The 27,375-nt window shown below is 53.8% G+C and overlaps 1 protein-coding gene and 1 long non-coding RNA gene across 3 annotated transcripts in view; one reads left to right on the forward strand and one right to left on the reverse strand.

Moving 5' to 3' along the window:
• The window catches only part of LOC112661527 (protein cordon-bleu-like), a 143,872-nt gene extending 120,288 nt beyond the window's left edge, over positions 1-23,584 (reverse strand). The window contains exon 1 of the mRNA XM_035701358.2: positions 23,509-23,584. Within this exon, the coding sequence (XP_035557251.1) occupies positions 23,509-23,579 (71 nt within the window). The 5' untranslated portion in view covers positions 23,580-23,584. The remainder of the gene's footprint in view (positions 1-23,508) is intronic.
• LOC125752993 (uncharacterized) lies at positions 4,542-6,219 on the forward strand. Of its 2 annotated transcripts, none has more exons than XR_007403760.1 (2): positions 4,542-4,814; positions 5,926-6,219. It is a non-coding gene; the product is annotated as an uncharacterized LOC125752993 (long non-coding RNA). The 2 variants fall into 2 exon arrangements; XR_007403759.1 differs by having other exon boundaries at positions 4,542-4,806.
• Positions 23,585-27,375: the final 3,791 nt, after the last annotated feature.

Genomic DNA, 27,375 nt, shown 5'->3' on the forward strand with positions numbered 1-27,375 from the left:
AACAACCGGGGATTTGTAGAATGTTCTCCTCAACCCTGACGAATTTCTTCCTGGGCCATGTGGCCCCCTTAGTAACCATATCCCAGGGAGCCACTGGGGCACTCGTGTGTGAGTTCACCAATTAAGATGTTCCAAGGATAAAAAAAAAAAAAAGAAAAAAGAAAAAAAAAAAAGATGTTCCAAGGATAGATCGATCATTATAGAAATGACCAGGATACATAATTACAGAAATGGCCAGGGTACATAATTATGGAAATCACCAGGAATATATTTCAACCTACCACTGTGGAAATGACAAATACCTCTATCGTACAAGAGGCATTGGACGAAATAGATACAGACGGTAATGAAATTCTGGAATGAAATATGCCGGAATGAAAGTCTGCACACATTAATTAAAGTGAGGTTTTCTTTTTCTGGTCTAAGCACATTTTGGGGTATAAGACACACCCAACTATCTGCAGTGATAGAAAACCCTTTGTTTCACATCACCCTCCAAGGAGCCACGCTGGCCTCTGGGCGCCCACTCTTAGCTCACAAGGCCAGTGGCAAATCCTACAGTTTTCCTCCGGATTCACTAGCAGAACTGTCAAGGGGCAGGAAAGATCATAGCTGGGAGATGTTTTTGTATTTTTGTTGTTATTGTTTCAAATATCAGTTTATCACTTGCATATTAACAACAATAAAAATAAGGATTTTCTGATGAGAATTTTAGTTCTTTTTTTTTTTTTGATTTAGAATTTTAGTTCTAAAGTATTTGGACAGCTATCACTGAAATTTTCATTTTGACATAAGATGCAGCAGGATATGGAAGACACCAAAACAAAGCACAAAAGTTATAATATTATTTTCTTCTGTACTTGGTTCATTACCAATCACATTTTCTGTATCTAATTGCAGTAGCTTACTAAGCTCCTGCATTAACAATCCAGGTTTATGCCACAAATACTTGTATTAAATAAGTTTTATTATAGTTATTAGTATATTATTAGTATAATATAATATTATTAGCATAATAAAACAATTCTTTATTACTTTATTATTAAATCAGTAGCAATTATGAAACAGGTCAACAGGTAGTTGTGCATCTAAATCTGATATAATATCAAAAAATAGAGAAATCTGTTCTTGTGTTTTGGGGAACATCAAACCCGGGACCTAAGGAAATCGCGGGGATATGGATTCGTTCTCAACAAGATGCACACGAGAGTTTTTCGTTGTCGTTTCTTTCCTTCGGGGGCTGGGGGGTGGGGAGGGAAGGACCACGACTAGATTAAGTTCCTTCAAGCAAAGTGTGGAAAAAAAAAAGAACGAAACCAAATGGGAATTCTAAGATAAAGGTGGCAGGACAGGAATTTCGAAAGGATGCCACACAGTCTGAAACGCACCCGCTGCCTGCTGATAAGCCGGTCCTGTTTCTATTTACTTTTCTGAATAACTGAAAAGCAGTGAAACCCGACTAGCTGGCTCTCGGCAGAGCCCGTGACTGATTGGAAGAGAACAGAGCTCGGGGCATTTCTCAGGGAAACGGACCCCAGGCCCTTCCCCTGAGGCCACAGCCGCGGCCCCTCCGGCGATGCCCCGCCGCCCGAGGTCTGCCCGGGCGGGTCTGGCTTCTGGGCCTGCAGACCCGCTGTGAAAACAGCCAAACCGTGTGTCCACCGCCTCCAGCGTCATCACCTGGAGCCTTACTTCTGTCCATTAATAAACAGGACGTGGACTGCCTAAAATACATGGAAATGGCACTTTATTTAGGTTGACATTAACCTGCGACCAAAGATACCTTCAGCAAAAATAGCAGAAGGGAAAGGAGGCATGAGAACACTCGCAGAAACAGAGGCCAAGTGTCAGTCCGTGTCCATACGGACATTTCCTAGGCCGGAGAGCGGGGCGCTGGGGGCCTTGAGTTCTCCTCTGAAAATATGACACTCGTAACCTCGGAACCGTGTCCCAAAATAGGGCCTGGGCCCCACAGCGGATCCCTGGACTGGCGAAATCTGAGCTGGGTGCTTCCACGGCCCTGCTGGAGCGCGTCCTGCAGACCTACTGCCATCCACCCAGGGTGCAGAGCTAGGAGCCAAGCCAAGCCCACTTCCCCAACGCCAGGATATCGAGAGCGTAAACAAGGAACGGTGGCTGCAGGAACAGGGGAAAACAAGGCTCTGGGCAACCAAGGCCATGCTGGGTGTCACTACTCCATCCACACCGCGGTTCCCAGGACAGGAGGCCTTAGGTCTCTAACCCTGTGCAAGGGAGAAGGGGGGCGGGGAGGGAGAGGAGAGCCGTCTTCCCTCATGTCCGGGCCCAGGTCCAGTTGCCGGCCACTCTCTTCCTGCTGCAAGGGCACCTAGTTTGGGCCCTGTCTTTGGCTGGCACCTGCCACAGCTCTTTTATCTGGTTGTTCGTGGTGGGTGGAGGCTTGCCCAGGACATCTGCACCCGCATGGCTGGCCCCCAGGGGTGGAGCCTGGTTGGGATGGGTCCTGCAGTCCGTCCCGCTTTAAGAGAAAGAACTCAAGAGCAGCAAAGCAGGTCACACGCAGATGTGGAGCAACACAGGTGGCCCGAAGGGTGCAGCCTCAATGCAGAAAAGGTGAAGGGGCAGGTGGGCCTTTCCACCCAGCAAGCCTCTGCCCCCGGCCCTGCTCTGAGTTCATCCTGGCCACCAGCCCCCACTGGGCTTCACCGGGATTCACCAGCCCCCACCTGGACCCACCTGTCCCCACCAGCCCCCACTAGGCCCCACCTGGACCCACCAGGCCCCACCAGGCCCCACCTGGCCCCACCTGGCCCCACCAGGCCCCACCTGGACCCACCTGGCCTCACCGGGACCCACTGGGCCCCACCGGGACCCACCAGCCCCCACCCAGCCCTACTGGGATTCACCAGCCCCCACCTGGCCCCACCGGCCCCCACCCAGTCCCACCAGGCCCTACCCAGCCCCTACCTAGCCCCACCAGCCCCCACCACCCCCACCCGCAGGAACCTCCCTCCCCCGCAGTCAGAGCCCCCACCTTGCAGGAGCAAGCCGACCCTCACAGAGTCAGAGGGGCCAGCGCCAGTCCTTTCACTCTGACCTGGTGGGAATTACCCCCCGGACAGATGAGGAGCAGGTGGGCGCAAGACCTCAAAGTAAGGAAGCCGTTCCTGCTCACGAGTGACCGAGTATCGGGGGGAGTGAGTCGTGGGACAGCTCAAGTCCCAGCCCAGCTGAGGTCCCAGGAGCCGCGCAGACGACGACACAGCCAGGTCTGCAGCCCAGGGATTCTCTCCCTCTCCCCCTGCCCCTCACGCACACGCGCTTGCTCTCTCAAATAAATAAGTAAATCTTAAAACAAAACAAAAGGCTGCCCGTACCTGTAAAACGAAAGGGGAGTGCTACTCCCAGGTGAGGACCGGGCAGGTGGACGCACCAGGAAACAAGCAGCGTTCACAGGGAGGCCGGCAGCTTGCTCTGTAAGCTCCCCGCCCACCCGGCTCCCATCCCAGGGGCAGCCAGCGCCCTCTGAGGGGGCTCCCTCTTGAAGTCTGAACCCCCAGGACAGAGCTGCAGTCTCGGGGCCTGGTCTGTGCAGGCTGTTCGTCCAGCGCCTGAGCCGGGCCTGCAGCGGGGCGGCTCGGGCCCGGACGAACCCCCTGCAGTTCCCACCAACTCCGGCCGGGCCGGTTGCTTCTTTCAAATCAAACAGCACAAGGGATGGTGCAGAATGCCCCTCAGCACGCCCCTTCCCGGGCTCCGGAAGCCCCATCCGACCCCGGCCGCCCGGCCGGCCTCCACGTGGGCCTCAGCAAAGTGACTTGCAGCCCTATCACGGCCCTTGAAAGTTAAGACGTGATCCTCAGCTTAGGTCTAACCTGTGGCTAAGGAACACACATTTTAAGCCAAGCGGTGCACCGCCCTCCGTCGTCGTCAGGGCAAGCCACCCACCGACGGCATTCCCCGCGGCCTTCCACAGTGACACGAGAACCGCTGAAAGCCTGCAAGCCTGATAATTTTCGAAAAATAAATTCGCCTGAGGATGTTGAAAAATAAATTCCCCTAAGACCAGCAGCTGAAGGCATGTTGGGCTTTGCTCATCTCTGTGCATGCAAACCACGTGCCCTAGAGTCTCCGAACCCCTGGAAACAGGAGAGGCTCTCATATGAAATCATGCCACGCATCTGCACAGGGTGGTCGCTGGCTTTTGAAATCTTAAACGTGGCATTACTCAAAAATACAGTGTTGTCCTATTTTCTCCAGGAGAAGAGCCCTTTCGAGGGGGCTGTTCCAGAAGCTGCCTCTACGTCAGGAACCGCAGCATGTTGGTCCTGAGAACGGAGGGTGTGTTAGGATAGAGCGTTACTCGGGGATTACAGGGTGATAGTTACGTGGCGTTTCAGGTAATGAGCCACCGGTCCCCAAGAAGGATGCAAGTCCTCCCAGCTTCGAGGTTCATCTTCTGTTGCAAAGACAACTGGTCAGCTGAGGCCTGGAGACCCAGCCCAGGAAGGGGGGCTGATGTCATAGGCGGCTTTGTTGACACCTCCGGTGTGGGAGGACACGGCCGTCCCCGCGGGTAGCACAGGGAATGCAGCCGGAGCAGGACGTGCCACCCAAGCTGAATGACCGAGTTGACCGGGGACAGTGACAGGGAGGGCCCCGGGCCCCGTCCCCCCGCCCAGCTCGGTGGGCAGGCTTCCCCAGCAGGGACGTCTATGCGGTCATGAGCGGCCGGCTTGGAGTGTGCGGAGGCCCTCGGAGTTCAGCTTGGTCACCTGTCGCTGCTGGATCAAACGCAAGTGCCAAGGAAAGCCCCTCTCACAAGAGGTGCGCAGGTTTGTCATCTTCCCCGTAAAAGCCCCTTTGCTGCGGTTCAAGGTAGCCCCGGGGCAGGCCAGTGGCGACCTATGCCAGGTGATGCTTCACCTGGCAGCTCTGACCGAAGCAGAGGCCCCCAGCTCAGCCTTCTGGAAGCTTTTCTTCTCCTTGGGGGAAGAAAAAAAAATTCTCCTTTTCTTGTAATTTTCACAAAAGCGGAGCAGAGTGGATCCTGGAGGCTGCCACGTGGGCATGGCCAGCCGGTGGGACGCTAGCAAGCACGGCCCTTGTCACCAAGACGGTCACTGGGCCGGGCTGCAAGGTGCACCCTCCCCCTCCCAGCTACACGCACACCACAGCCCCTTACAAACACGAACAATCGTGCTGCTGTCGAGTATGCACCAGCCACGATCTTTTTTTTTTTTTTTGTGCATTTGCAACACAACCCGTCAGCTCGGGGGTGTCTCCAACGACCATCAGCCCCCCCCACCCTAGCCAGCATGCACCAGGCCAGCACCCTGATTCTGTGCTGCTGATGCTCACCCGCGTCCTGAAACCTGCCCTTCCCTCTGCGGTGAGGCTGTGGTGACACCTGTCATTCCCTGGCCCCTTTGCCTCCTCCCTAACCACCCGGCTCGGGAAATCCTCCTTTCAGGAACGGTCCCCCAGGGAGAGGACGCCTCGCCCCGTCCTGGCCGCCCCTCCCCCCCGGGGGCACCCCCACCCAGGCACGCCCTGGACCTGCCCCCCCCACCATTCATGTCTTGAGGAATGTTAGTGACACACAGATTATTAGAGTCGTGTTATGTTATGATTAAATAAACTACATTGGAGGGGACACCTGGGTGGCTCAGTCGGCTAAGCATCCGACTCTCTGCTGGGGCTCAGGTCATGCGCTCATGAGACACGAGACTGAGCCCTGCGTGGGGTTTCACACTCAGCCCAGAGTCTGCAGGAGGTTCTCTCTCTCTCTCCCTCTGTCCCTCCCCCCTACTCATGCTTTAAATAAATTAATAAACTCTTTAAAAAATAAAAATAAACCGCCTTGGAAATGAAGGCAACACGTACTCAGCACCGACCACTTCCTAACTGTTTCACTGTTGTCTATGCCCTCGCGGTTACTTCCAGCTACGGCGTCTGTGGGGGAAGCAACCCTACACGAGGGACTGGCACGAAGTCCTCCCAGCCCTGCCTTCCGACCTCGTGCCCGGAGCTGGGAAATGGCCACCCTGTTTTCACTTCGTCGCTTTGTTGATTGTCTGGATCAGGGCTCAGCAAACATCTTCCATAAACAGCGACAGTAACCATCCTACGCCTTGTGGGCCATTCGGTCTCTGTTGCAACAGCTGAGCTCGCCGTCTTAGCCCGGGAACGGCGCGCCAATGAGTGCACTTGTGCTCCAATAAAAATCCCAGATACGGACTCTGGACTTGCACTTTCATATACTTTTCGTATGTTACGAAATATTGCTCTTTTGTTTTTTTTTTAATAAAGCAAAGAAAATTGAAAGTCATCCTTAGATGACACGCTGTCCCCAAACCGGATCTGCTCTGCTGGCCCGCTGGCCAATCCCCCTGGTCCAGACTCAAGGAGTGACGGAGACCACCTTCAGGATGATATACTGGCCTTAGCAGGGGGGTCGTGTCTGTGGGCACCACATCGTGAACGGCATAAAAAACCCAGGAGATGGGAGGTTCATACACTGTGTTGTGCTCCGCAAGGAGGTCTTACGCCTCCGAGAGAACTGGAAGCTCCAACTTCCCCAGCCATACTTTTGTCTTCCTTGTTGAAACATCCATCAATGTTCACCCAATCCTGCACCTGCCATCGAGGCCACTGCAGAGCGTCCATGGGGTCGTGAGTTAATGGGGGCAGCCGTGATCATGGGCTGGCTTCATGCGATTCACATTATGAGGGAAGCCCTAACATCCGTTATAGGAGTAAAATTTGTAATAAAACTATCACTTCTTCAGAGACTTGCTGCCTCACCCCAGAGGATCCTGACTGTTGGCTCACGTGAAGGGGGCTTGCTGCCCACCCCTTCCAGCACATTCCAGAGAACGGGGGCTGAGTGTGCCCTTGCCCCAGAAAAGTGCCCCATAAATGTCCACCTGGTGTCCAGGCTGCACAGCAAACGAGCACACGAATGAGCAAGCGAATGTCCGCCTGTCCTCCAGGAACTACACTGAGCCTCTCATCTTTCAGGAATAATCAAGAGATAACCAAACCCCGGTCGCGAATGTGGTGCTTCAACAGTTTCGGTGAATTCTCAACACATCCGTTCAATAACAAAAGCGAGTACATTGCACGCAAAGTTCAAAAAATAATTCCACCGGTAAGGTTTTCTGCGTGTGACCCAGGGCGATCTCGTGTCTGAGCTCATTGGGACCTGAGTGCGAACGCCTGGGCCCGCGGGAGCCCCTGCGATTACAGCACAAGCCACCAAGAAACACGCAGCTCACGCTCTCAGGGGCATTTCCATTACTTCTTTTCTTTTCTTTTTTTTTTTTTTTTTAAGATTTTATTTATTTATTCACGAGAGACACAAAGAGAGACAGAGAGAGGCAGAGACACCGGCAGAGGGAGAAGCAGGCTCCATGCAGGGAGCCCGACGCGGGACTCGATCCCGTGTCTCCAGGATCATGCCCTGGGCTGAAGGCGGCACTAAGCCCGCTGAGCCACCCGGGCTGCCCAGCTTCTTATTTGCATCATAAGTACCTGGCTCCCCCTCCAGGCGCAGAGAAATAAACTAATGTCCTATCTTCAAAAACGATGATAATATCACGTAAAAATAAATACGCAATTAAGAGAAGTTTTAGGAAAGGGAAGTCTGCACGCCTAACAGACGAACTAAAAAGTATGGAAAGCAGAGCAAGCTCCGGCCCAGGACTCGGGCAGTCACGCTGCCAGGTATAAATATTTCCTCGTGCCACACGTTTCTAGGAAGATAACAGCACTAAGAAGCCTCACGCTCCGCGTTCCACCCTATAACGTCCCGCGGTTCTTCAGGGACTAACTCCCTCACGTGGGATGCAACAGGCTGTCCTGGCTGGATTCGTTTCCGCATTGAATAGTGTAAAGAAGATGCCAGAAAGTTCCAGAGCTTTCTACACTGGGCAGCTGTAGGAAACTGGGCCGGCCGCTGACGCTCTTCGCCTCCAATGCCTCACCGGTCAAACCACTCGGTGCCTGTGTCAGGGTCACCTACTCTTGTCGCTTAATTACCTTAAGGTTCTAAGATCCACAAACAAACAAAGTGCATTTGGGACCTGAACACAGCTAGAAACCTTTGCAGGACCTGAGCTGGTGTGTCCTGTAAGTGCTGGTGGTTGCCCTCCATGCCACACGCACATGGAGCTGACCCCTTTGCCGCCTGCGCTCAGGCCCGAGCCAGGGAGGGGGCCGCGCCCCTAACTCGCTCCCGGACTCCCCATCCCAGGGCTTTCCCAGACGCCTCCAGTCCAGCAGGCCTTGTCTGACGCTGACACGAACGCCTCCGGGTGCCCAAGTCCGGGGGGTCAGGGAGGCCCTGCCCGCAGGAGGCGCTGCTGGAAGCGGCCAGAGCACACGGGTGCTGGGGTGAAGGCCTGCAGGGGGCACCGGGGCCAGACCTGGGGTGTGCCGCGCGGGCGGGCAGGCGGTTCCCCTCGTCCTACTGAGGACAGGCGGGCAAGACGGCCACAAGCGACATAAAGACCCAGAAGCGGGCCCGGCGGGGCGGGGTCTGTCTAGACGCTGTGCCCTGAGCGTGAAATGGCCCGTCCCCCCGTCGGATGGACGCTGGTGGGGGCAGAGGGACAGGCACAGGCCTGGGGCTCACGGCTCTGCTCGGGCTCCCGGGCTGCCCGCGTGGGGCTCCAGCGCTCACACCGGGTGACAGTGGCGCCGCCTCCCTCCTGGGGTCATGAGCATGACACGCGCGAAGCCTGCAAGCCGCTGGCCATGAACGTCAGCTGTCCTCGGGGATGAGCTGGAAAGCTAAATCGGGGGCTCGTCGTACGACGTCCACGACCGGCAGGAGGACGCGGCAGAGACCATCATGCAGGGCCCCGGGCTCAGCGGGCTCCATCCACTTCTGCAGAAATACCCAGTGTGGACGGCTGCACTTCCAGGCTTTCCCCGCACCCTGGGAGCCTGTGTGTGCACGTGCGCGTGAGTGTGGGTGGGAGCGCCCGTGCGTTCTTCTGCTCGGGAAGTGCAGGAGTAAAACCACCACCCGAGGGGGGCCGCTGAACAGAATCTTCCAGAGCTGCCAGGCGGGGTGCAGAGCAACCCTCACCCCACCGGGAAGCTGACCGTGGCCAGTGGACTCCCCCCAGAGGGGACCAGAGACACCTGGTTGTGTGCTTGGGATCTGCCAGCGTTGAAGAAAAGCACACCAGACGGTTTAGGGCACAGTTTTGCTTCGATTCCCAAAAGAAATGCTGGTTTCTGCGGGCATCACCTTGTCCCGCAGAGCAGCCCAGGGCCAAGCCTGCCCCCGGGTAAGGGAGAGGAGACCCTCCCTTTTCCAACCACGGGCTTGTGCCCCGGTGACCCCACACCTGCGCCCCCACCTGTTCACCTGCCCGGCACCTGATGGGGCTGCGGACTCGCACAGACGTGAGCTGAGGCCGTCACAGGGCTTGTCCCCTTTGGCACGGGGTCCCATCTCGGTTGCCTGTTCCCTCCTGCCGACGGTACAGAGTCCTGGGCTTCGAATTCAGGACAGAGAGCTTGGGTGTGTGCACACACCATCAAAGTCAGGGCGGGAATATTCCTCAGCCAACAAAAAGGATGAAATCTTACCATTTACCTGGACATGGACAGAACTGGAGGGTATGATGCTGACTGAAATAAGTCACTCAGAGAAAGACAATTATCACACGGTCTCCCTCGTATGAGGACTATAAGACGCAGCACGGAGGATCACAGGGGAAGAGAGGGATAAAAGGAATGGGAGGAAGTCAGAGAGGGAGATAAACCATAAGAGACTCTAAAGTCTAGGAAACAAGTAGGGTCACTGGAGAGGAGGGAGTGGGAGGATGGGGTCACCAGTGACGGGCATTAAGGAGGGCACGCGATGTGATGCGCCCTGGGTGTTACATTACATACGACTGATGGATCACTGACCTCTACCCCTGAAACTAATAATACACTCTATGTTAATTAGATAAAATTTAAATGAATTTTTAAAAAGTCAGGTTTGGGGTATTCTTCAAACAACGTTCGGCACACAGACACCGTGCTCCATGCCAAGTGCAAGAAAACACTCCACGCCCGACGGGATCATTGGGAAAACTGGGCGGAGGGCACACAGGACCGCTCTGGGCTCTTCCAAACTGGCCGGGAACTCTTCTCAATCAACAAAGAGCAGACCAGGGGAGGCAGCGGCGACTGGGGCAACGCTTTTCTCAGGGGGTGGCCACGGGGTCCCGGTGCACCCGGCCCCGCAAGGTGCTCCGCGAGCTACATCCCTGCACCTCTGGCCGTGCTGCGCCCGCTGTGGGGGCTGCCCTGGGAAGAGGGCCTGTCCGGGATGCCCACCCCTCAAACAGGACCCTGGCGCCGGAGGAAACAGAAAGCCAAGCCCCGCTGACACCCGAGAAGCTTCGGCCCGGACCACACGCCCGCTTCGCCCAGCGCCCACGGCCGAGGCTCCGTTCGCGCTCACCCTCCGCCCTCCACACCTCGCACCATCCATGGACACAGTAACTCTGGTTCTTTCCAACGCTTCCTGGTTTCTGGACTTGGCCCTGTGACAGCCACTGACACAGCCACTCCCGTGTCCCACGTCCTGAACCTGGTGACCGCAAAACCTTGTGGGTGCTTCTCCCAGGCCTGGTGCTGGGGACCCTGCTCTGAGGCACCACCGGCACCTCTCGGTCCCACGGCCTCCCCGCGGCTGCAGAGCCAGGCACAGATGACGGCCCACTCGTGCTCCATCCCCCGAGGACCCCACCCCTGCAGCCCTCAGCGGCTGCCTTCCGCCCAGCAGGGCCTGTCAGGCCTCGCTATGCCCCCCGGGAAGGCCAGGAGGGGCCACGCAAACCCCACCCAAGAGGCAAGGCTCCATCTCCCTGAGGCTTTGCCTCCTTCCTCCCCAGCTTCCCACGTGTGGCCTCGCCCTACCCCGGCTCACTGGCTGGGGCTGCCCTATCCTCTCTGTCCACACTCCTCCCTCCGGAAGGGGAAGCTTCCCGAAAGAGCAGCCAGTCACTCACTGCCCTGGCTCCACCAGAACCCCTGCCCCCAGAGCCAGCTTCCACCTCCAGGCCCCAACTGCCCCCACCGGCTTCCACGGGCCTCCCTGCCTCCCTTCCTGCCCGTCCTCCTCTGTCCTCACCGTGACCAGCGTCCACACCTCCGGGCTCTCAGGGACCACGTTCCTCTGCCTGCAGGTGCCCTGCAAGCCCAGTGGAGACCTCAGCTCCACCTACAAACCATCTCATAGCCTTTCTTAAGCCCTGTGCCCCAGCCCCCACCCCTGCCAAACTTAGAAGTAATTCCTGCAACCTCGCCAGGGCGATTCCAATTTGGGGGTCCCGAATGCTTTGTCCCTGTGCTGATCTCATCCCCTCCCGGGCAGTGTATGCTTTTGTCCCCAGACAGACTCTGGAGCCACCAGGAGCTGCTGGCAGCTAGTGCTGATGAAAACCTGGGCTCAAGCCCAGGGAACAGATGCCATCCACCGAGGGAAAGACAGACAGAGAATATAAAATTTCAAATGCAACTTCACACATTCCATCAACACGTATTAGAAATTTGCTGGGTGGCTCAGCTGGTTAAGCCTCCGAGTCCTGAGGTCAGCTCGGGTCGTGGTCTCGGGGTCCTCAGTGCGGGGTCAGCTTCAGGTCCCCAGTCTTCAGGTCCCACGGGTCTCCCCCCTGTGCCTGCCCCCACATGCACACATGCTCTCAATCAATCATCAATCAATCAAATCTTTTAAAGAATGTACGACCTTCCCGGGACTCTGTGACATACATCGTCGCATCATCGATGGTCCCATCAACAAGCCAACGGTCCAGTAGATGTGACCAGATATACGGCGAAGGAGAGCACGTGGTTAAGTGACGTGAACTATAAAGAGCCCCCGGCGAAAACCATAAAGCACTTCTCGAATGTTGGTACTTTGAACTGCGATTACCGACGCTGTGCGGTTATGGAAAACGAAGTCAGGGAAGAGACGAAGCCCGCCTGGGGGGCACCTGACAGTTTTGCAAGGGGATTACCTTAGTCCAAGGAACACATCTTCTAAAGACTCGATTTTCAACGCGGCAAAGGTCGGTGCAGACGCAAAATCAGACCTCGATGAAGGAGACCACGTGGCCCTTCTGTGTCACTGGCCTTGACGCGGAGAGGACTAAAAGTGCCCCGGAGCAGCATTTGGAAGATGTTCCCCACTTCTTTTCGTCACTCCGTCCATTCAAAACGAAGAAAAATAAACAAACTTCCTTCCCTTCCTCTATTCTTGCAGAAAAGCAAGTTAAGCCTCGAGATTTCCTGCCTGGAGCCGGAGGAGCGCGCCATCCGGAGAGCACCTTCCTGGGCGCTGGCCGGGGGGGTGTCGGTGCTGGCGCTCAGGAGCCCGGCGGCCCCGGCCAGCCCTGCGGCGTCCCCACACCCAATAGAAACGTCGCTCCTTGTCTGCAGGCCCCAGGTGGCAAAGCAGTCCCCTCCCGGCCAGCGCCTCTGGCTGCCCCGGACCCGCTGGCCAGGCCTGCCCTGCCACCTGCCCCCCTGGGTCACGCCCCGAAGCTCCTGCGGTGGCTCGGCTGCTGCCCTGGGAGGGCAGGACGGGGCAAGGGTCGGAGCACGGCCACACCGCCTGTTGCATCGCCGCGATCACCGGCTTCCGGGGCTCACTAGGAAAGTCTCACCAGGGAAAAGCCCGTCAGGTCTCGGGGCGTCTCTTCCACGAGGTCCTCGACCCCATCTCGGTCTCCATTACCTACATACAGCTCGTCTTGCAGGCTTCTTCCGAGGTTTGGGACAAAAGGGCTTATTTTATGCAGGCGGCTTATTTGCATGTCTCTACACTGTGAAATGCTACGAGGCCAATTCGGCTGTGCCCCCCCGAAGCCCCCCGGGAAGCCGGCGGAGGATCACCCAGGTTTTCACCCCGGAGTTCTTCGTGCCCGTGACCCTGGAGGGCAGGGCCGGGCTGGGACCCAGCTCCCCTCGCATTCCCTCCGTGCAGGTGCCGCTCAGGGCACTCCCTTCTCAGCACCTCATCTAATCCTCCCACCGGGACGAGCCAGGTATGTGGAAACGGAGAACCACGTCCCCCCCTCTGCTCTGTGCGTAGCCTCACAAAGACTTATTTCCTGCAAACACGCTCGTGCATCCTTCATACACGGTCTTTTCCTCCATTTCAAGGCAAAAGGGATGTCCCTCGCGCCGCCGCCCCCACCCCCCATTCGTCCTAAAGGACGGCAGGCATCCCACGGAGGACACTGATCCTCCTCCTGCGGATCCTGCTCCTGGGGCAGGTGAAGAGCCGGCGGGAAGGAGGGACTTCACTTCCGAGGAGGCATCCATGGGTCCTGCCCGTGGGTCTGTCGAGCAGAGTGCGAGGTTCCAGCCACGTGGAAAGGAGGTGGCGCGAGTGCGTAGGGGGCGCCGAGCGAGGCGGTCCCGTGATGTTCTGTGGGGTTCTGAGTCCCAACCGCACAGGCTCGTGGGAGCACTTGCAACGCCAAGATGCTAATGGGCCGCTGCCCACAGCACGTGGCACAGAGCGAGCCGTCCACTGACGCCGACGATCACTATTACTTAACAAGGATGGGACCGTCGAGCTTTGTTAACGGTTCTTTGTTGTCGCCGTTGCTAAACTGTAGTCACCTGCACGGTTAAGCCCCCCCGCCCCCCCCGCCCCCGCACCCTCCATCCCACTTTGGGTCTCTAGGAATCTGACTGCAGTAGGGACCTCGGGCGCCTGGAATCACTCCGTATCTGTCTTTTTGTGACCAGCGTATGTCACTCAGCACAACGTCCTCGAGGCTCACCCGTGATGTGAGCATGTGTCAGAATTTCCCTCCTTTCCAAGCTAAGCAACCTCCTCCTGCATGGAGATGTCACATTTTACTTGCATGCATTTTACATTTTACATTTTACTTGTCTGGGGGACACTCATGTGGCCTCCCCCTCTCGGCTGCTGTGAATTAAAAGGTGGCTCTGAGTGTGACAAAAATGAGAAGCTCTCTGAAGGTCCAAACATCTGGGGCAGACACATGAGGACAGGACGCTGGGACAGGGCCCCATCCCTGCGGCCACAGGGAGGGTAGGAGCATGCAGACGCCAGCCAGAGCGGAGGACCAGGACGCCCCCAAACCAGACGCTCAGAGACGACCCGACCCCAGCCCTGGACGGTCACAACCGGGGAGTGAAGCGTGGAAGGGGCAGCAGGACAAGCCAAGAGCTGAGAGCCACAAGTCCCAAGGCCAGCAAAGCGCCACGACGGCCTCAGGGGGAGGAGGAGCAACAGCTCAGATGTCCCCAGAGCGCGGCAGGGGGCGGAGATCCGGGGAGCCCACCTTCACCGCCCCCTGCTCAGGGTCAGGGTGGGCTGGCTGCCCTGGTCCAGCCCGGGGGAGGGTCCCTACCCACGTGCCACCCCGCCCCCTCGACAAACAGAACCCGCTGGACCTCACTGGGCTGCTCTCCTGAGAACCCGGGCTTCTACTGCACGGTCGGTTCCTGTCTGGGGCGCTCACAGTGGGGACCACCAGGGGACCTGCTGAAGGCGACACATTTGCAGAAATCAGACACTAAACGAAAGCCGCCTGGAGACTTAGCTGGCGCGACAAGTTCCTGGCCAGTCACTCCCAGGGGAGAGTCTTTTGCTCTTCACGCCTAAGCGGACCCGGCAGACACGCAGGACGTTTTGCTGGTGGCCGTCTGCCTCTGCACAAGTGGCAGCTAGCAAGACGGAGGCCGGACGCTAGAAGGGAGACGAGGACTCGCCTCGCCTCGCGTGGGGCAGCCCATCCAAGTGCGCTCATCAACCCGGCGCGGCCCGAGCCTGTGCCCAGCACAGCTCCCCCGGCGCCTCGGCGGGGGCCACACCCCGGGCAGCATCGCGCCTTTGCGGTGCCTTGCGGCCGGCTGGTGCCTTCGAGCACCTCCTGAGTTCTGCAGCGCACGCGCCCTCCACTCGTCAGGCGGGGGCATCCCCTCCCTTTTGCTTCCTGCCTGCCACGCTGTCACGGGCCCGCACCCCAGACATCGGGCCGCCACGGGGGCGAGCCTCCCAACCCCACCCTGCACTGCGTGGGGGCCCCGGGGAGCTGGGACGTCCGCCTCTTTCCGAGCCCCGGCCTCGTCGGCGACTCCGTCTCTTCCTCTTACCCGGCGGGATCGTGTTCTCTCCTCCCTCTCAACTATCAAGACCAGCCTTCCACATGGGATCGCCTTCAGGATCTTTCTAGCAAAGTAGAAATGACAGATAAGACTATACCTCCCCAGGCACAGCTCTGGAGCGAAAAGGAAATAGGAATTAAATTTTTTTTTTTTGATTCTAAACTTTGAGAAACAAAACCTGGTTGGTTGGTTGGTTGGTTGGAAGAAATGGTGGCTTTTTCTCTCTCTCTCTCTCTCTCTCTATATATATATATATATATATATATATTTTTTTTTTTTTTTTTTTTTTTTTTTTGGAGAAAAGTGCACACAGGTGGATGGCTGGACAGGCCGGGGCAGGCAGCCTCAAGGCACGTCCACGACGTAGGCCATAGAGGACGAGGCTGGCTATTCCGTCTCCTAACAAAACTAGGGCATTTCTGAGGCCGTGGGTGTCTTTCCCCTTGACTCATTCGTGGTGGATTATTAAAGCTCTGAGTCACTCTGGCAAATAACCGGCTAGGGCGGTTCTGGCTGTAATGGAGTTGGCTGAAATTGCTGCAAGGCAGACTGGTCCTTTGAATTACTACTGACATAAGACCAAGAGGGTTTTTGTGTTTGAGGGTTTTTTCTGTTGTTTTTGAAGGCTTTGCACACAGCGCTATAACCTTAAGGCAAACAAACAGACAAGAATTTAACCTAAAGAATGAAGAGGCTTTACTGCACAGCCTCCGTTTATGACATGGTTACGTTTGTCAAAACACACATATAAAGCAATAAGGCTCTACCCTCTGGGTTTATAACATGGATAAGTGCATTCCATGCATATGTGTGTGTGTGTGTGTGTGTGTGTGTATGTGTATAATAAAATAAGACCCCTAATCTTATGGGGGAAACACAACCGAATAGGCACCCACATGAATAAAGAATGCTAAAAGCAGCGGGCAGGGGGGGATCTCTGGGTAGCTCAACAGTTTAGCACTTGCCTTCAGCCCGGGGCGTGATCCTGGAGACCCGGGATCGAGTCCTGTGTCGGGCTCCCTGCAGGGAGCCTGCTTCTCCCTCTGCCTCTCTCTCTCATGAATAAATAAATAAAATCTTTAAAAATAAAAAGATTAAATACTTAACTAAATAAATAAAAGCAGCGGGCCCGTGACCCACGGGCTTTGCAGTTCCTCCACGGACACCAGCAGGGCCTGGAGAAGACCTGGTCGGCACAGACTCTCACAAAACCCTGTGGGACAACCATCTGTTCTTTTCATTCACCCCCACATTCTGCTGGATGCATCGCACAAGATGGGAGGGCAGGAATCTAAAAATGTGTACCTTGAAAGCACACTTAATACACATGTGATCGATTGCTCTGTTTCACAAATTGGGAACAGGTGGTTCTTTAAAGATTATTTTCTGGTGACACAAAATATCTTCACTTGAGTGTGTATCCATCTATCCTTCACTTACCCCCATCTCTATATCTAAACAGGAGCTTACAGTTAGAAGAACTAGAAAAGTATTTTTAAGCCCCACAAAGAATAATGGCCCTCGACACGAAATTGCTGCCAAGGGGTGAGGCTAGATCTCCAGGAGAAAATTATTCAACGCATTTCAAATCCTACAGAAGTATCTCAAAGTAAAGTTTAATTAATAGGGATTTTACGACCTTTGGAAATAACTCACTTTTCCGGCTGATTTCAGGAATCTCCCCAATGGTCTAAGATCTGCAAGATATGCTGGAATAAACTCACTCTGAATGCGTCCTTGTCTGAAATATATAGTATTTATTTATACAACTATGCTTTTATGCCTACCCAATACATCTAAATGGTGGAGCTTTTGAACCAATATATCTTATCCCCTTGGGACTGGCTTGAAGCAGATCCAGATAAAGACTCACGATGCCAGGCTGCTTCTGACAGGTGAGGCGGAGCGGAGGGAAGGACAGGTCCCTCGGGGGACTCCTGCATGGAAACACCTCCACGGGAACATGGGAGGGTCTGTGACCCTGAAAGCAGGGTTTTAGCGGTGTCTCCAAAAGCAGCATCTTTGCTACGGAAAGGCATGAATCGAAAACAACAAACAGACAAGAATCTACAACTAGCCCCCTGGCACGAACGCTCCCCGTCATCCCTCCTCCACCAGCCACAGGGCGAACAGAAGCCAGGAAACCTGACCGTGTAACCACTTTTCACTCAAGGAATCAGGTTTTAACCGAGGGTGGATCGAGGGATCCTCCAGTGAATTTTTCATTGATCCTTCAGTGACAGATCATATGAGTTATATCCTAAAAGATTTCCACGTCCCTCTTTTTACTTTATTCATTTATTTTTTAAAAGATTTTATTTATTTATTTATTCATGAGATACTCAGAGAGAGAAAGAGGCAGAGACACAGGCAGAGGGAGAAGCAGGCTCCCTGCAGGGAGCCCGATGCGGAACTCGATCCTGGGACCCCGGGATCACGCCCTGGGCCAAAGGAAGACGCTCAATCCCTGGGCCCCCCGGGTGCCCCCACTCATCAGAATGTTAGCAACGGCTTCCTGGCACCGCTGCCGGCTGCACAGAAAATGCATCACAGCTGCTAAGAGACTAGATCTTAAAAGTTCTCACCACACAAGCTGTCATCGCGTGGAGCGATGGATGTTCACTTACGGGAGCAATCATTCGGCAATAAATACAGATTTCAAGTCATTACGTCGTGCACCAAAAACGAATGCAGGATCACATGCCAGTTGTATCCCAAACAGTAAAGTCCAAATAAAATAAAAAAGCAAAGCACGAAACAAATGCAGTACAGAGCGCCCCCTTCACCAACCTCCATGACCCGCGGCCTGACAAGGGCAAGCGTCCGCCCCATGCTAGATGAGTGTGCAGGTGGCAGGGATGGGGACACGCGTGAGAATTCCCCCCTCCCCCCAGTGGCTTTTACAGTGACCCAAGCAAAGCAGGTTTTGCCTACACATTTATCACTGTGTCTGGGTTACTACAATCACATAATTTAGTCAAATATTCCATAAAGTGGAAATGAAAAAAACTAATGTTTTCATGAAAACTTTGTAAAAGACTGTGGACCAATCTGATAAAGACTATTATCTTTATTTAAAAAGTGGTCTCAAGGGGTGCCTGGCTGGTTCGGCTAGTAGAGCATGCGACTCCTATTCTTGGGGGGCCCGAGTTCAATCCCCACGTTAGGCATAGAGCTTACGGAAAAAAATTTCTTCCAGGGGGGACACCTTGGTGGCTCAGTTGGTTAAGCTCTGACTCTTGATTTTGACTCTGGTCATGATCTCAGGGTCTTGAGATCAAGCCCCATTTCAGGCTCCAAGTTTGGTGCGGAGTCTGAATTTTCTCCCTCTTCCTCTGCCCCTCCCTCAACCTGCAATCTCTAAATAAATAAATAAATAAATAAATAAATAAATAAATAAATTACTTTAAAAAAAAACTTTTTTTTTTAAATTTACCTTTTTTTTTTTTTTTTTTTAAAGGGATCTCAGGGTGGCTGGGTGGTGCAGACAGTGGAGAACATCCGAGTCTTGGTTTCGGCTTGGGTCATGGTCTCAGGCTCTTGGTACCGAGCCCCACCCACATCAGGCTCTGTGCTCCGCACAGAATCTGCTTGAGATTCTCTCTCCCTCTGACCCTCCAGCTCATTCTCTCCCTCAAATGAATAAATAAATCTTAAAAAAAAAAAAAGCTGTCTCAAATTAGTTGTGGATAAGGAAATCTTACAGACAGAGTAGGAGAAACTGTCAAAAATGAGGAAGGACTGCCACGTGGGCGTGTGTGCAAGCACTTCCATATTATCTTGCACTTTAGGGAAACTGAGACTGACATTTCTAGTTCATGCATTAATGAGATGGTTCATAAAGATGCTTTCAAATGTTACAAGATGGACCTGTAGGCCTAGGCCAGATGCGCCTAAATGTATATTGAGGAAAGGTGGGGGGGCCTCCATGCAGACACAGCCCTGGAGGCACAGCTTGGTGGGTGCAGGCAGGCTGCACCACAGCCCCCCGGCCACCACCGCCGTCCCCGGCACCATGACAAACGAGTCCAGCAGCTCTCCCTGCCGTCAAGAAGGAGACACAGCACTGGCACATCTCAGAATGAAAACAACCCGTCCAGGTACGTATCATATTTATGATTCCCTACTAAACTTTTTAAAACAACTGACCACGCAGCTCCATACAAAAGAATGAAACTGGACCACTTTCTTACACCATACACAAAATTAAATTCAAAATGGATGGAAGACCTACATGTGAGGCCTGAAACCATAAAAATCCTAGAAGAGAACTCGGGCAGTAAGCCCTTGGATATCAGTCTAAGCAACATTTTTCTTTATTTTCTTTATCTTTTTTTTATTTTTAAAGATTTTATTTATTTGAGAGAGAGAGAGAGATAGTGAGAGAGGGCATGAGTAGGGGCGAGGGGGCAGAGGGAGATGGAAAAGCAGACGCCCCCCTGAGCAGGGAGCCTGGAGCGGGGCTGGATCCCAGAACACTGGGATCATGACCTGAGCCCAAGGCAGATGCTGAACCCACTGAGCCACACAGGTGCCCAACATTTTTCTAGAAATGTTTCAGTAGGCAAAGAAAACAAAAGTAAAAATCAATGATTGGGACTATACCAAAATAAAAAGCTTTGGCACAGCCAACGAAAACCATCAACAAAATAAAAAAGGAGGGATCCCTGAGTGGCTCAGGGATTGAGCATCTGCCCTTGGCTCAGGGCGTGACCCCAGGGTCCTGGGCTCGAGTCCCGCATTGGGCTCCCTGCATGGAGCCTGCTTCTCCCTCCGCCTGTGTCTCTGCCTCTGTCTCTCTCTCTCTGTGTCTCTCATGTATAAATTAACAAAATCTTTTTAAAAAATAAAATAAATAAGGCAACCTGCCTTTATCTGTATTAGATATTTGCAAATGATATATCTGATAAGAGATTAATATCAAGATATGGAAAGAATTTATACAATGTAACACCAAAAAAAAAAAAAAACAAACAAACCAACCCCAAACAATGTGATTAAAAATTGGGCAGAAGACATGAATACACGTTTTTCCAAATAAGATCTACAGATGGCCAACAGACACATGAAAAGATCCTCAGCATCACGGATCTTCAGGGAAATACAGAAACAAGACCATAGTGTGATACTGCTTCACACCTGCCAGAATGGCTTTTATCAAGAAAACACAAGAAATAACAAGTGTTGGTGAGGGCGTGGAGAGAAAGGAGCCTGCGCGCACTATTGCTGGGAAAGCAAACTGGTGCAGCCACTGGGGGCAACAGTGTGGAGGTGCGTCAAAAACCACGTGTTTGGCGGATGTGAAGCGATCATGCTTTGATTTGCAAGTCCCTCATGGCTAATGGTGCTGAGCATCGTTTCGGGCCTGTCGGCCTGGGTATCCCTTCATTGAGAAACACCTGCAGAAATTCTTCAGCCATTTTTCAACGGCCGTTTCAGCGGCCATTTTATTTGTCTTTTTGATTGTTGAGTGGTTAGGAGTTCTCCATCTATTCCGGACACAAGTCTTTACCAAAGATACAATTTGGACATATTTTCCTTTATTCTGTGGGTCATCCTTTCACTTTTTTGAGGATGCTCTTTAAAGAACAGAAGTCTCTCACTTCTGTGAAATCCAATGTACCCGCCTGCTTTTGTCATTCGTACTTTCGGTGTCATTTCTACAAAGGCTTTGCCTAACCTACAGCCACACAGATCACGCCTCTGCTTTCCTCTAAGACCTTCATAGTTTTGGCTTACGTAGTTTTTTTTTTTTCTTTTTTTTTTTAATTTTTATTTATTTATGATAGTCACACAGAGAGAGAGAGAGAGAGAGAGGCAGAGACATAGGCAGAAGGTGAAGCAGGCTCCATGTACTGGGAGCCCGACATGGGATTTGATCCCGGGTCTCCAGAATCACGCCCTGGGCCAAAGGCAGGCGCTAAACCTCTGCGCCATCCAGGGATCCCGCTTACGTAGTTTTGAATCACTTAGAATTCATTCTTACATGTGGTGTAAGCAAGGGATTCCTCTTCCTCTCTCTGCAAGTCAACATCCAGTCGTTCCGGCACCGTCGGCTGAAAAGAGGATTCTCTTCTTGTTGAACACACTTGGCACCCTTGTAGAAAGTCAACTGAACATAAACATGAGGGTTTATTTCTGGACTCTGAATCCTGCCCCTTGTTCTAAGTCGATCCCGATGCCTGTACTATGCTCCCTCGAAGACTGTAGCTTTGAAGAACGGCCAGGCCATTTCTCAAAGTGGCTGTGACATGTTACGTTCCTATCAGCAAAGCACGAAGGTTTCTCCACGGCCTTGTTGTTTGCAAGTATGTAGACGAGAGAGAGAATTCATACTACTTGCGACCCCCTTCTCCCAGTCACGATGACTCAGTGCCCAATAATGTCGGGGGGGGGGGCAGTTTTCTCTTTTGTGTTCCCTGGAAACCTCGGCAACATCATTTCGGGATTACCACGCCAACCCCACGATCAACCATAATGGAACCAGGCCACCCTTGAATGTTCTTTGCCATTTACTTTGTGCTTGAAATATGTTCCTAAAGGTCAATCGTCACGACAACTCTGTTCCAAATTAGCCAGGAAAAAAGTCTTTCTTCTGGGTGCGGCTGTGTCACCAACTTTATACAGTTAGGTTCACGCGCTCGTCTGCTTGTGGCCGACATTTCCATCTCCCTCTGGTTTTGTGATGCCAGTTGATTTTCTGAACGTGGTAGACAAGCTGTGGTTCAAAATCGAAGCCACAGAACAAGGCGCGCTCCAAAAACCTCAGTCCTATTTCTACGTCAGTCACATCATCCTTACACACCTCTGCCCTTCCTATTCTCGATTTTATGTTTTTGCAAAAGAAGGCAAATGTAGGTGAATTCTCATTTCCCCTTCTGTCCTGCACAAAAGGGAGTTTTCCTCAACCGCGTCCATGTGAGCTTTGTCCTTCGACAACGGGCCCGGCAATCGCTGTGTGTCAGCTGCTGACGATGCTTCCCTCTCACGTGTTCGGCTGATGCAAAGTGATTTTAGGAGATAATGCAAGACCGTGACTAACATTTTCTGTACAAAAGGACAGGATGGGAGGCATACGACTTTTGGTGATTAATCTGTGGTCCTTCCATTACAAAACTGAGCATTATCTGTGTTAAATTGAGAACTAAATGGGAACCTGTAAATAAGGGAAAATATGCTATTGAGTCATAATAAACGGAAACTCAAACAAAAAAAATATCTATTCCATCTAGTCCGGCTTGACCTAAGCCAAATCAAAACAAACTCATCGTCCAAGCTTCAAACAAGACGCTAATGAGACCCGTGTGTGGTCCTGGAACACCTGTTGTTCTCTCCGTCCTCCTCATCCCATCTTCTTTGAGGTCATCAGGGGGGAAAATTCCTCTCTTCTTTTCTCCAACGCTCTTCTGGATTCGACTCTGCAACTAGAGTTGACCACCTAGAGTTCTCTGGAAAGTTCTCATGAGCCTGCCAGCCAGTGTGGTGTGATCTCCACGCTCCCTGACCCTGTCGTGACCACCACGGCCTGGAGATGGGGGCTCTGCAGGAGAACACCGACCCCCGGCTGGCTGCACTCAGTCTGTTTTCCTCTTCCTCCTCCTCATGATCATCCTCGGAACTTAGCACAGGGCCAGCAAATGTGGATGATTATCTCCGTCTTTGAGCAATATTTAAAAGCTCTAAGGGTTTTTTTAAATATTTTATTTATTTATTCATGAGAGACAGAGAGAGAGGCAGAGACACAGGCAGAGGGAGAAGCAGGCTCCATGCAGGGAGCCCAAAGGGGGACTCGATCCCAGGACCCTGGGGTCACGCCCTGAGCCGAGGGCAGATGCTCAACCCGAGCCACCCAGGCGTCCCGCTCTAAGTATATTTAAAAGGTTATTTCCTATAACTGACTTCAATCTTTATCCCTCCCCCCAACTTAGCACTTTTTAAGAAGTATTCTGTGAATAGTCCGAGGTGTTGGCCAAACATGCATTTTTCTAAAATGGCTCCTAAGAAACTAAAGTGCAGCCTCCCCGTAATGCCAGAATCAGTCTGAACACCGCGTCCTATCTCTGATCCTGCTGTTTACAAGAGGCCGACTCCTGTGCCTTAAAGTAAGGGTTATGTTTCATTTTGGGTTTTTTTTTTGGCGGGGGGAGGGAAGGGGCAGAGGGAGAGGGTGAGAGGAGAAGCCCAAGCAGACCCCACGCCCAGCATGGAGCCCTGGTGGGGCTCGATCTCATGACCCTGAGACCACGACCTGAGTGAACTCAAGTGTTAGATGCTTAAGCAACTGAGCCCCCCCCACCCAGGAGCCCCTGAAAAGACGTGTTTAAAGTGCAGTACGTAATGAGAAGAGGGATGCTCCCCGCCACCTGGTACCTTGGTTGTGAGGACCGCCTGCAGAAAGTCCGTACAGGGGCCTGAGATCCTGCTGAGGGCACGGTGCACATTCCAATGATTCACGTGGACTAGTGCACCTCGCTCTCTGGGGAGAGAGTCCAACAGCCGCCCTGGCCCTTTCCCGCGTCTCCTCTTTATTGTCTTGGTTAACGGATAACCACGCTGAAGAAATAAGAACAACTCGCGTCGCCCAGGGCCTCGCCTGTTTGTGGGTGAGCTAGTGGCCTTCCAACCTCAGGGCGCGTTGACCCCCGTGCAGATCTTCACTTCTGCGAGGCTGGAGTCTCAGGGCCGGACGTCTGGGCAGATGAGGGCTCAATCAAGAAGCCTGAGCATGTTCTAGGAACATGCTGTGGCCTGACCAGGGATGCCCCTGGCAAGACCGCCGTCCTCTGGCAGGCATAAGAGGTGCGCAGGACCCAGGGTGCATAGGTCCTGGGGTGCACAGGTCCTGGGGTGCACAGGCCTCGGGGTGCACAGGTCCCGGGGTGCACAGGTCCCGGGGTGCACAGGTCCCAGGGTGTGCAGGTCCCAGGGTGCGCAGGTCTCAGGGCGGGCTGGAAGGGGCCACACAGTGAATCCTGGCCTGCTGTGGGCCAGGCCCTCAGCCCATGTAATCTGGTGAAATTCTGATAATCACCCACGAAGGGAGGCCGGATGACCCCATTAGCGACTCAGGAACGTGTCCGCCCCAGCAGGCTACCCCAGTCAGCCAAGGTCCCGGCCCTGGCTCCAGGCCAGCCCCGGCTCTGCCCTCCGAGCTCCTGCACCATGTGGGAAGCCCACCCTGAGAAGACGGAGCCGTATGGAGACGACCGGGGGCCCGGGGGCCTGTGGCCACCCCTCCACCCAAGGTCCGGCGGCTATTTTACCCCTTGCTCTGCCATGCCCGCGGTTCAAGCAGCAGACGCGTGCAACGGCAAGCCGTGGGCTCAGCTGGGGCCTGGGCTGTCGGGTGGCGCTTCGGTGGCAGCCGTCGGTGCAGGCGGCCCCACGCACAAAGGCGGCGTGTCCCCGGGCGGCGCCCTCCAAGGCACCCACTCCAGGGCCTCCCACTGAGTACGGCCCCGGCCCTTTACAGGACGGACGGCAGGTGAGCACTCTCGGTCTCCATCTCCTCGCGGGAGCCCAGGCCCAGCACAACAGGTGTGGCCGAGAAGCCCCACGGGAGCCCCCGCACACTCCTCTGGGGACCGCTGGAGGCTGCCTCGCAGTGCCACCCACACGCAAGCCTTGTGCTCCCAGAAAGCCCGGTGGGGGCCTCGGGGCGCACACGATGCCCGGCAGCCAGCACGGTTGTAGAACATGACGGCAAGGCGGTGGCCGCACCGCTGGGGCTCCGCGGTTTTCCTTGGAGGTTGGGCCCCCTTGGAAAAGGCTGGAGCCTCCGGCCACGCGCAACAGCATTGCTTGGGATCACACGCACGCGGCCCCGCCACTCCGACCCTCCCTGTCCTGTCCTGCCGCGTGCAGGTGGTTTCGAGTGGGTTCTCCGCCCCACGCCACCCCGGCGGTCCCGCGACGGCCAGGACCATCGCCCCCGCGTGCCAGCGAGGACCCGAAGGCTCACAGAGCCTCTGAGGCTCGACAGAGGTCGCCAGCTGGCAGCGCGATGACGGGGTTGTCACGAGAAGTTTTATTCCCTTTCTGTGTTGTTGAACTGAAAAGGATTTCCTGTCCGGAATCCTGTTTCCCTGCGTTACTGTTTACAATGAAAAAAGTCTTGCTTGTCACAGGTGTGGGATCTTTACGTGGAAAATCATAGCGCAGCTCACGCATCCTCTACTGAGGTCACGTGGTCGCTCGGTATGTGGCAGAGAATTCGGACAAGATCTGAAGAGGGAGTGTCCAGCACGTTGGCCAAGGTGGGGCTTGACCCCACAACCCTGAGACCTGAGCCCAACTCTAGGGTCAGATGCTCCACCAGCCAACGGAGCTACCCAGGCACCCCCAAAGCACGCATGTCCAGAGGAAGCGGATGCATGACACAGCCCTGCTGCACGAAGCACCTCCAGCATTTTGCAAAATAGGGAATTAATTTGGTGGATCCAGAACGCGTCCAAGCCATAGGTATACACACGCTGACTCTGTATAAGCAAGGGAAGCTTATAGGCTTGTTTCAGTCGAAGATGCTTCTGCTGGAGAACATGTGAATTCGTTCCAGAATGACTAAAAGTCTATAAAACGTACAGATCAGACAGTCACAACTGTTCTCTAAAAGGGCGGTTAGTAAAATAATAATAATAATAAAATAACAAAAGGGTGGTTAGTATTTGCCATCAGTCACACGAAATATGAAAGCAAAGAAGCTGGGGCCATTTGAATGACCAACAAAATTGTTTGGTCTGAAAAAAAACAGACACTAACGAAAGTACTAAAAATTCACTCAGATTCGATTAAATCTCCCTCCTCTGTCCTCCTATAAGAAACGATCTTTAATCAGGTATCAATAATCAATGAGGAATATTTTTGCTTAACAAATCAAACTTTATTTTTTTAAAGACTTTATTTATTTATTCATGAGAGACCCAGAGAGTGGCAGAGACCCAGGTAGGTGGAGAAGCAGGCTCCCTGCAGGGAGCCCGACACGGGACTCGATCCCAGGACCCCGGGGTCACGCCCTGGGCCGAAGAGGGACACTCGACCACTGAGCCACCCAGCTTCCAGGACGCTGCAATTCCTTGTAACAAAGGAAACGCATTATTTATTGACCTGTGATTTAACATACGAATTTTCTGATTTTGAAATTACTTTTCCTGGAAATTAGATAGCTGTTTTTCTAATGTATGTTGTTATAACTGGAAATAATACTTGTCACTGCTCTTAATGAAGGAAGCTTCAGTTTACTGTCCTAAGCAAATTGAGAGAGCAGGTGATTTTTAAGTGTACGATTCTTGGGGGTTCCCTGGGGGGCTCAGGGGTTTAGCGCCGCCTTCGGCCCAGGGCGTGACCCTGGGGGTCCCAGGATCGAGTCCTACGTCAGCCTCCCCGCATGGAGCCGGCTTCTCCCTCTGCCTGGGTCTCTGCCTCTCTCTGTGTGTCTCTTATGAATAAATAAGTAAAATATTTTTTAAAAAGTAAATAAATAAACATCTAAGGCAAATCATGAAACGGCTCCTCTATGGCTGATTTACAGAACTGTGGACCACCTGTTTGCACTGAGCACTTAATGGGAGGAAGACTGCATGCTTTGTACCCCCTCATTTGTGCTAAAGGCATTTGCTGCTTATCACCTGTGGGTCCGTCCTTGGGATGGAGGCTGGACACCCCCACGCGCCCCCTCCTGGGGCGAGTCCATGGCTGGTGGGAAGACAGACACAAGCACCCAACAGACCACACGCTGGTGACGTCGCGGAGACCTCCAGGAAACGCATCAGGGCTCCGGGTGGGGATATTAATGAGGTCAGTCGCCTCAGGAGAGGGTGGTGGGCAGGGAACGTCCAGGAGCCTGGGCTTCGTGCAGGGATGGTGTGAGGACGCCGCCAAGAGGCGAAGACACAGAAAGCCAGGGGCGTGTGAAGAACGGACTTTGCAGGGAGGTGACGGCTGGACGCTGACAGCGGTGGCGGGGAGCAGGGGCCGGGCCTCATCCCCACGGGGACAGGAAACCCATGGAGGGCTGCGGGAAGGGCAGGAACAAGGTAGCGTTGGCCGTTCGCCATGCCTCCCCTGCAGGGGTGAGGGGAGCAGGTTCAGAGCACATCCTGCCTCGGCTCGGAGCTTTCTGAGAGCATCTCATAAACTTTAGAAAAGATCAGCACCCATTTCCGGGCTGCTCTCCGACCGCCCCTCCTGCCGCTCTCCCCATCCTGGCTACTCCAGCCACACGGGCTGCCTTCGCAGTCC

This window comes from Canis lupus, chromosome 18, assembly GCF_003254725.2.
Source record: "Canis lupus dingo isolate Sandy chromosome 18, ASM325472v2, whole genome shotgun sequence".
NCBI classification, from domain to species: domain Eukaryota; kingdom Metazoa; phylum Chordata; class Mammalia; order Carnivora; family Canidae; genus Canis; species Canis lupus.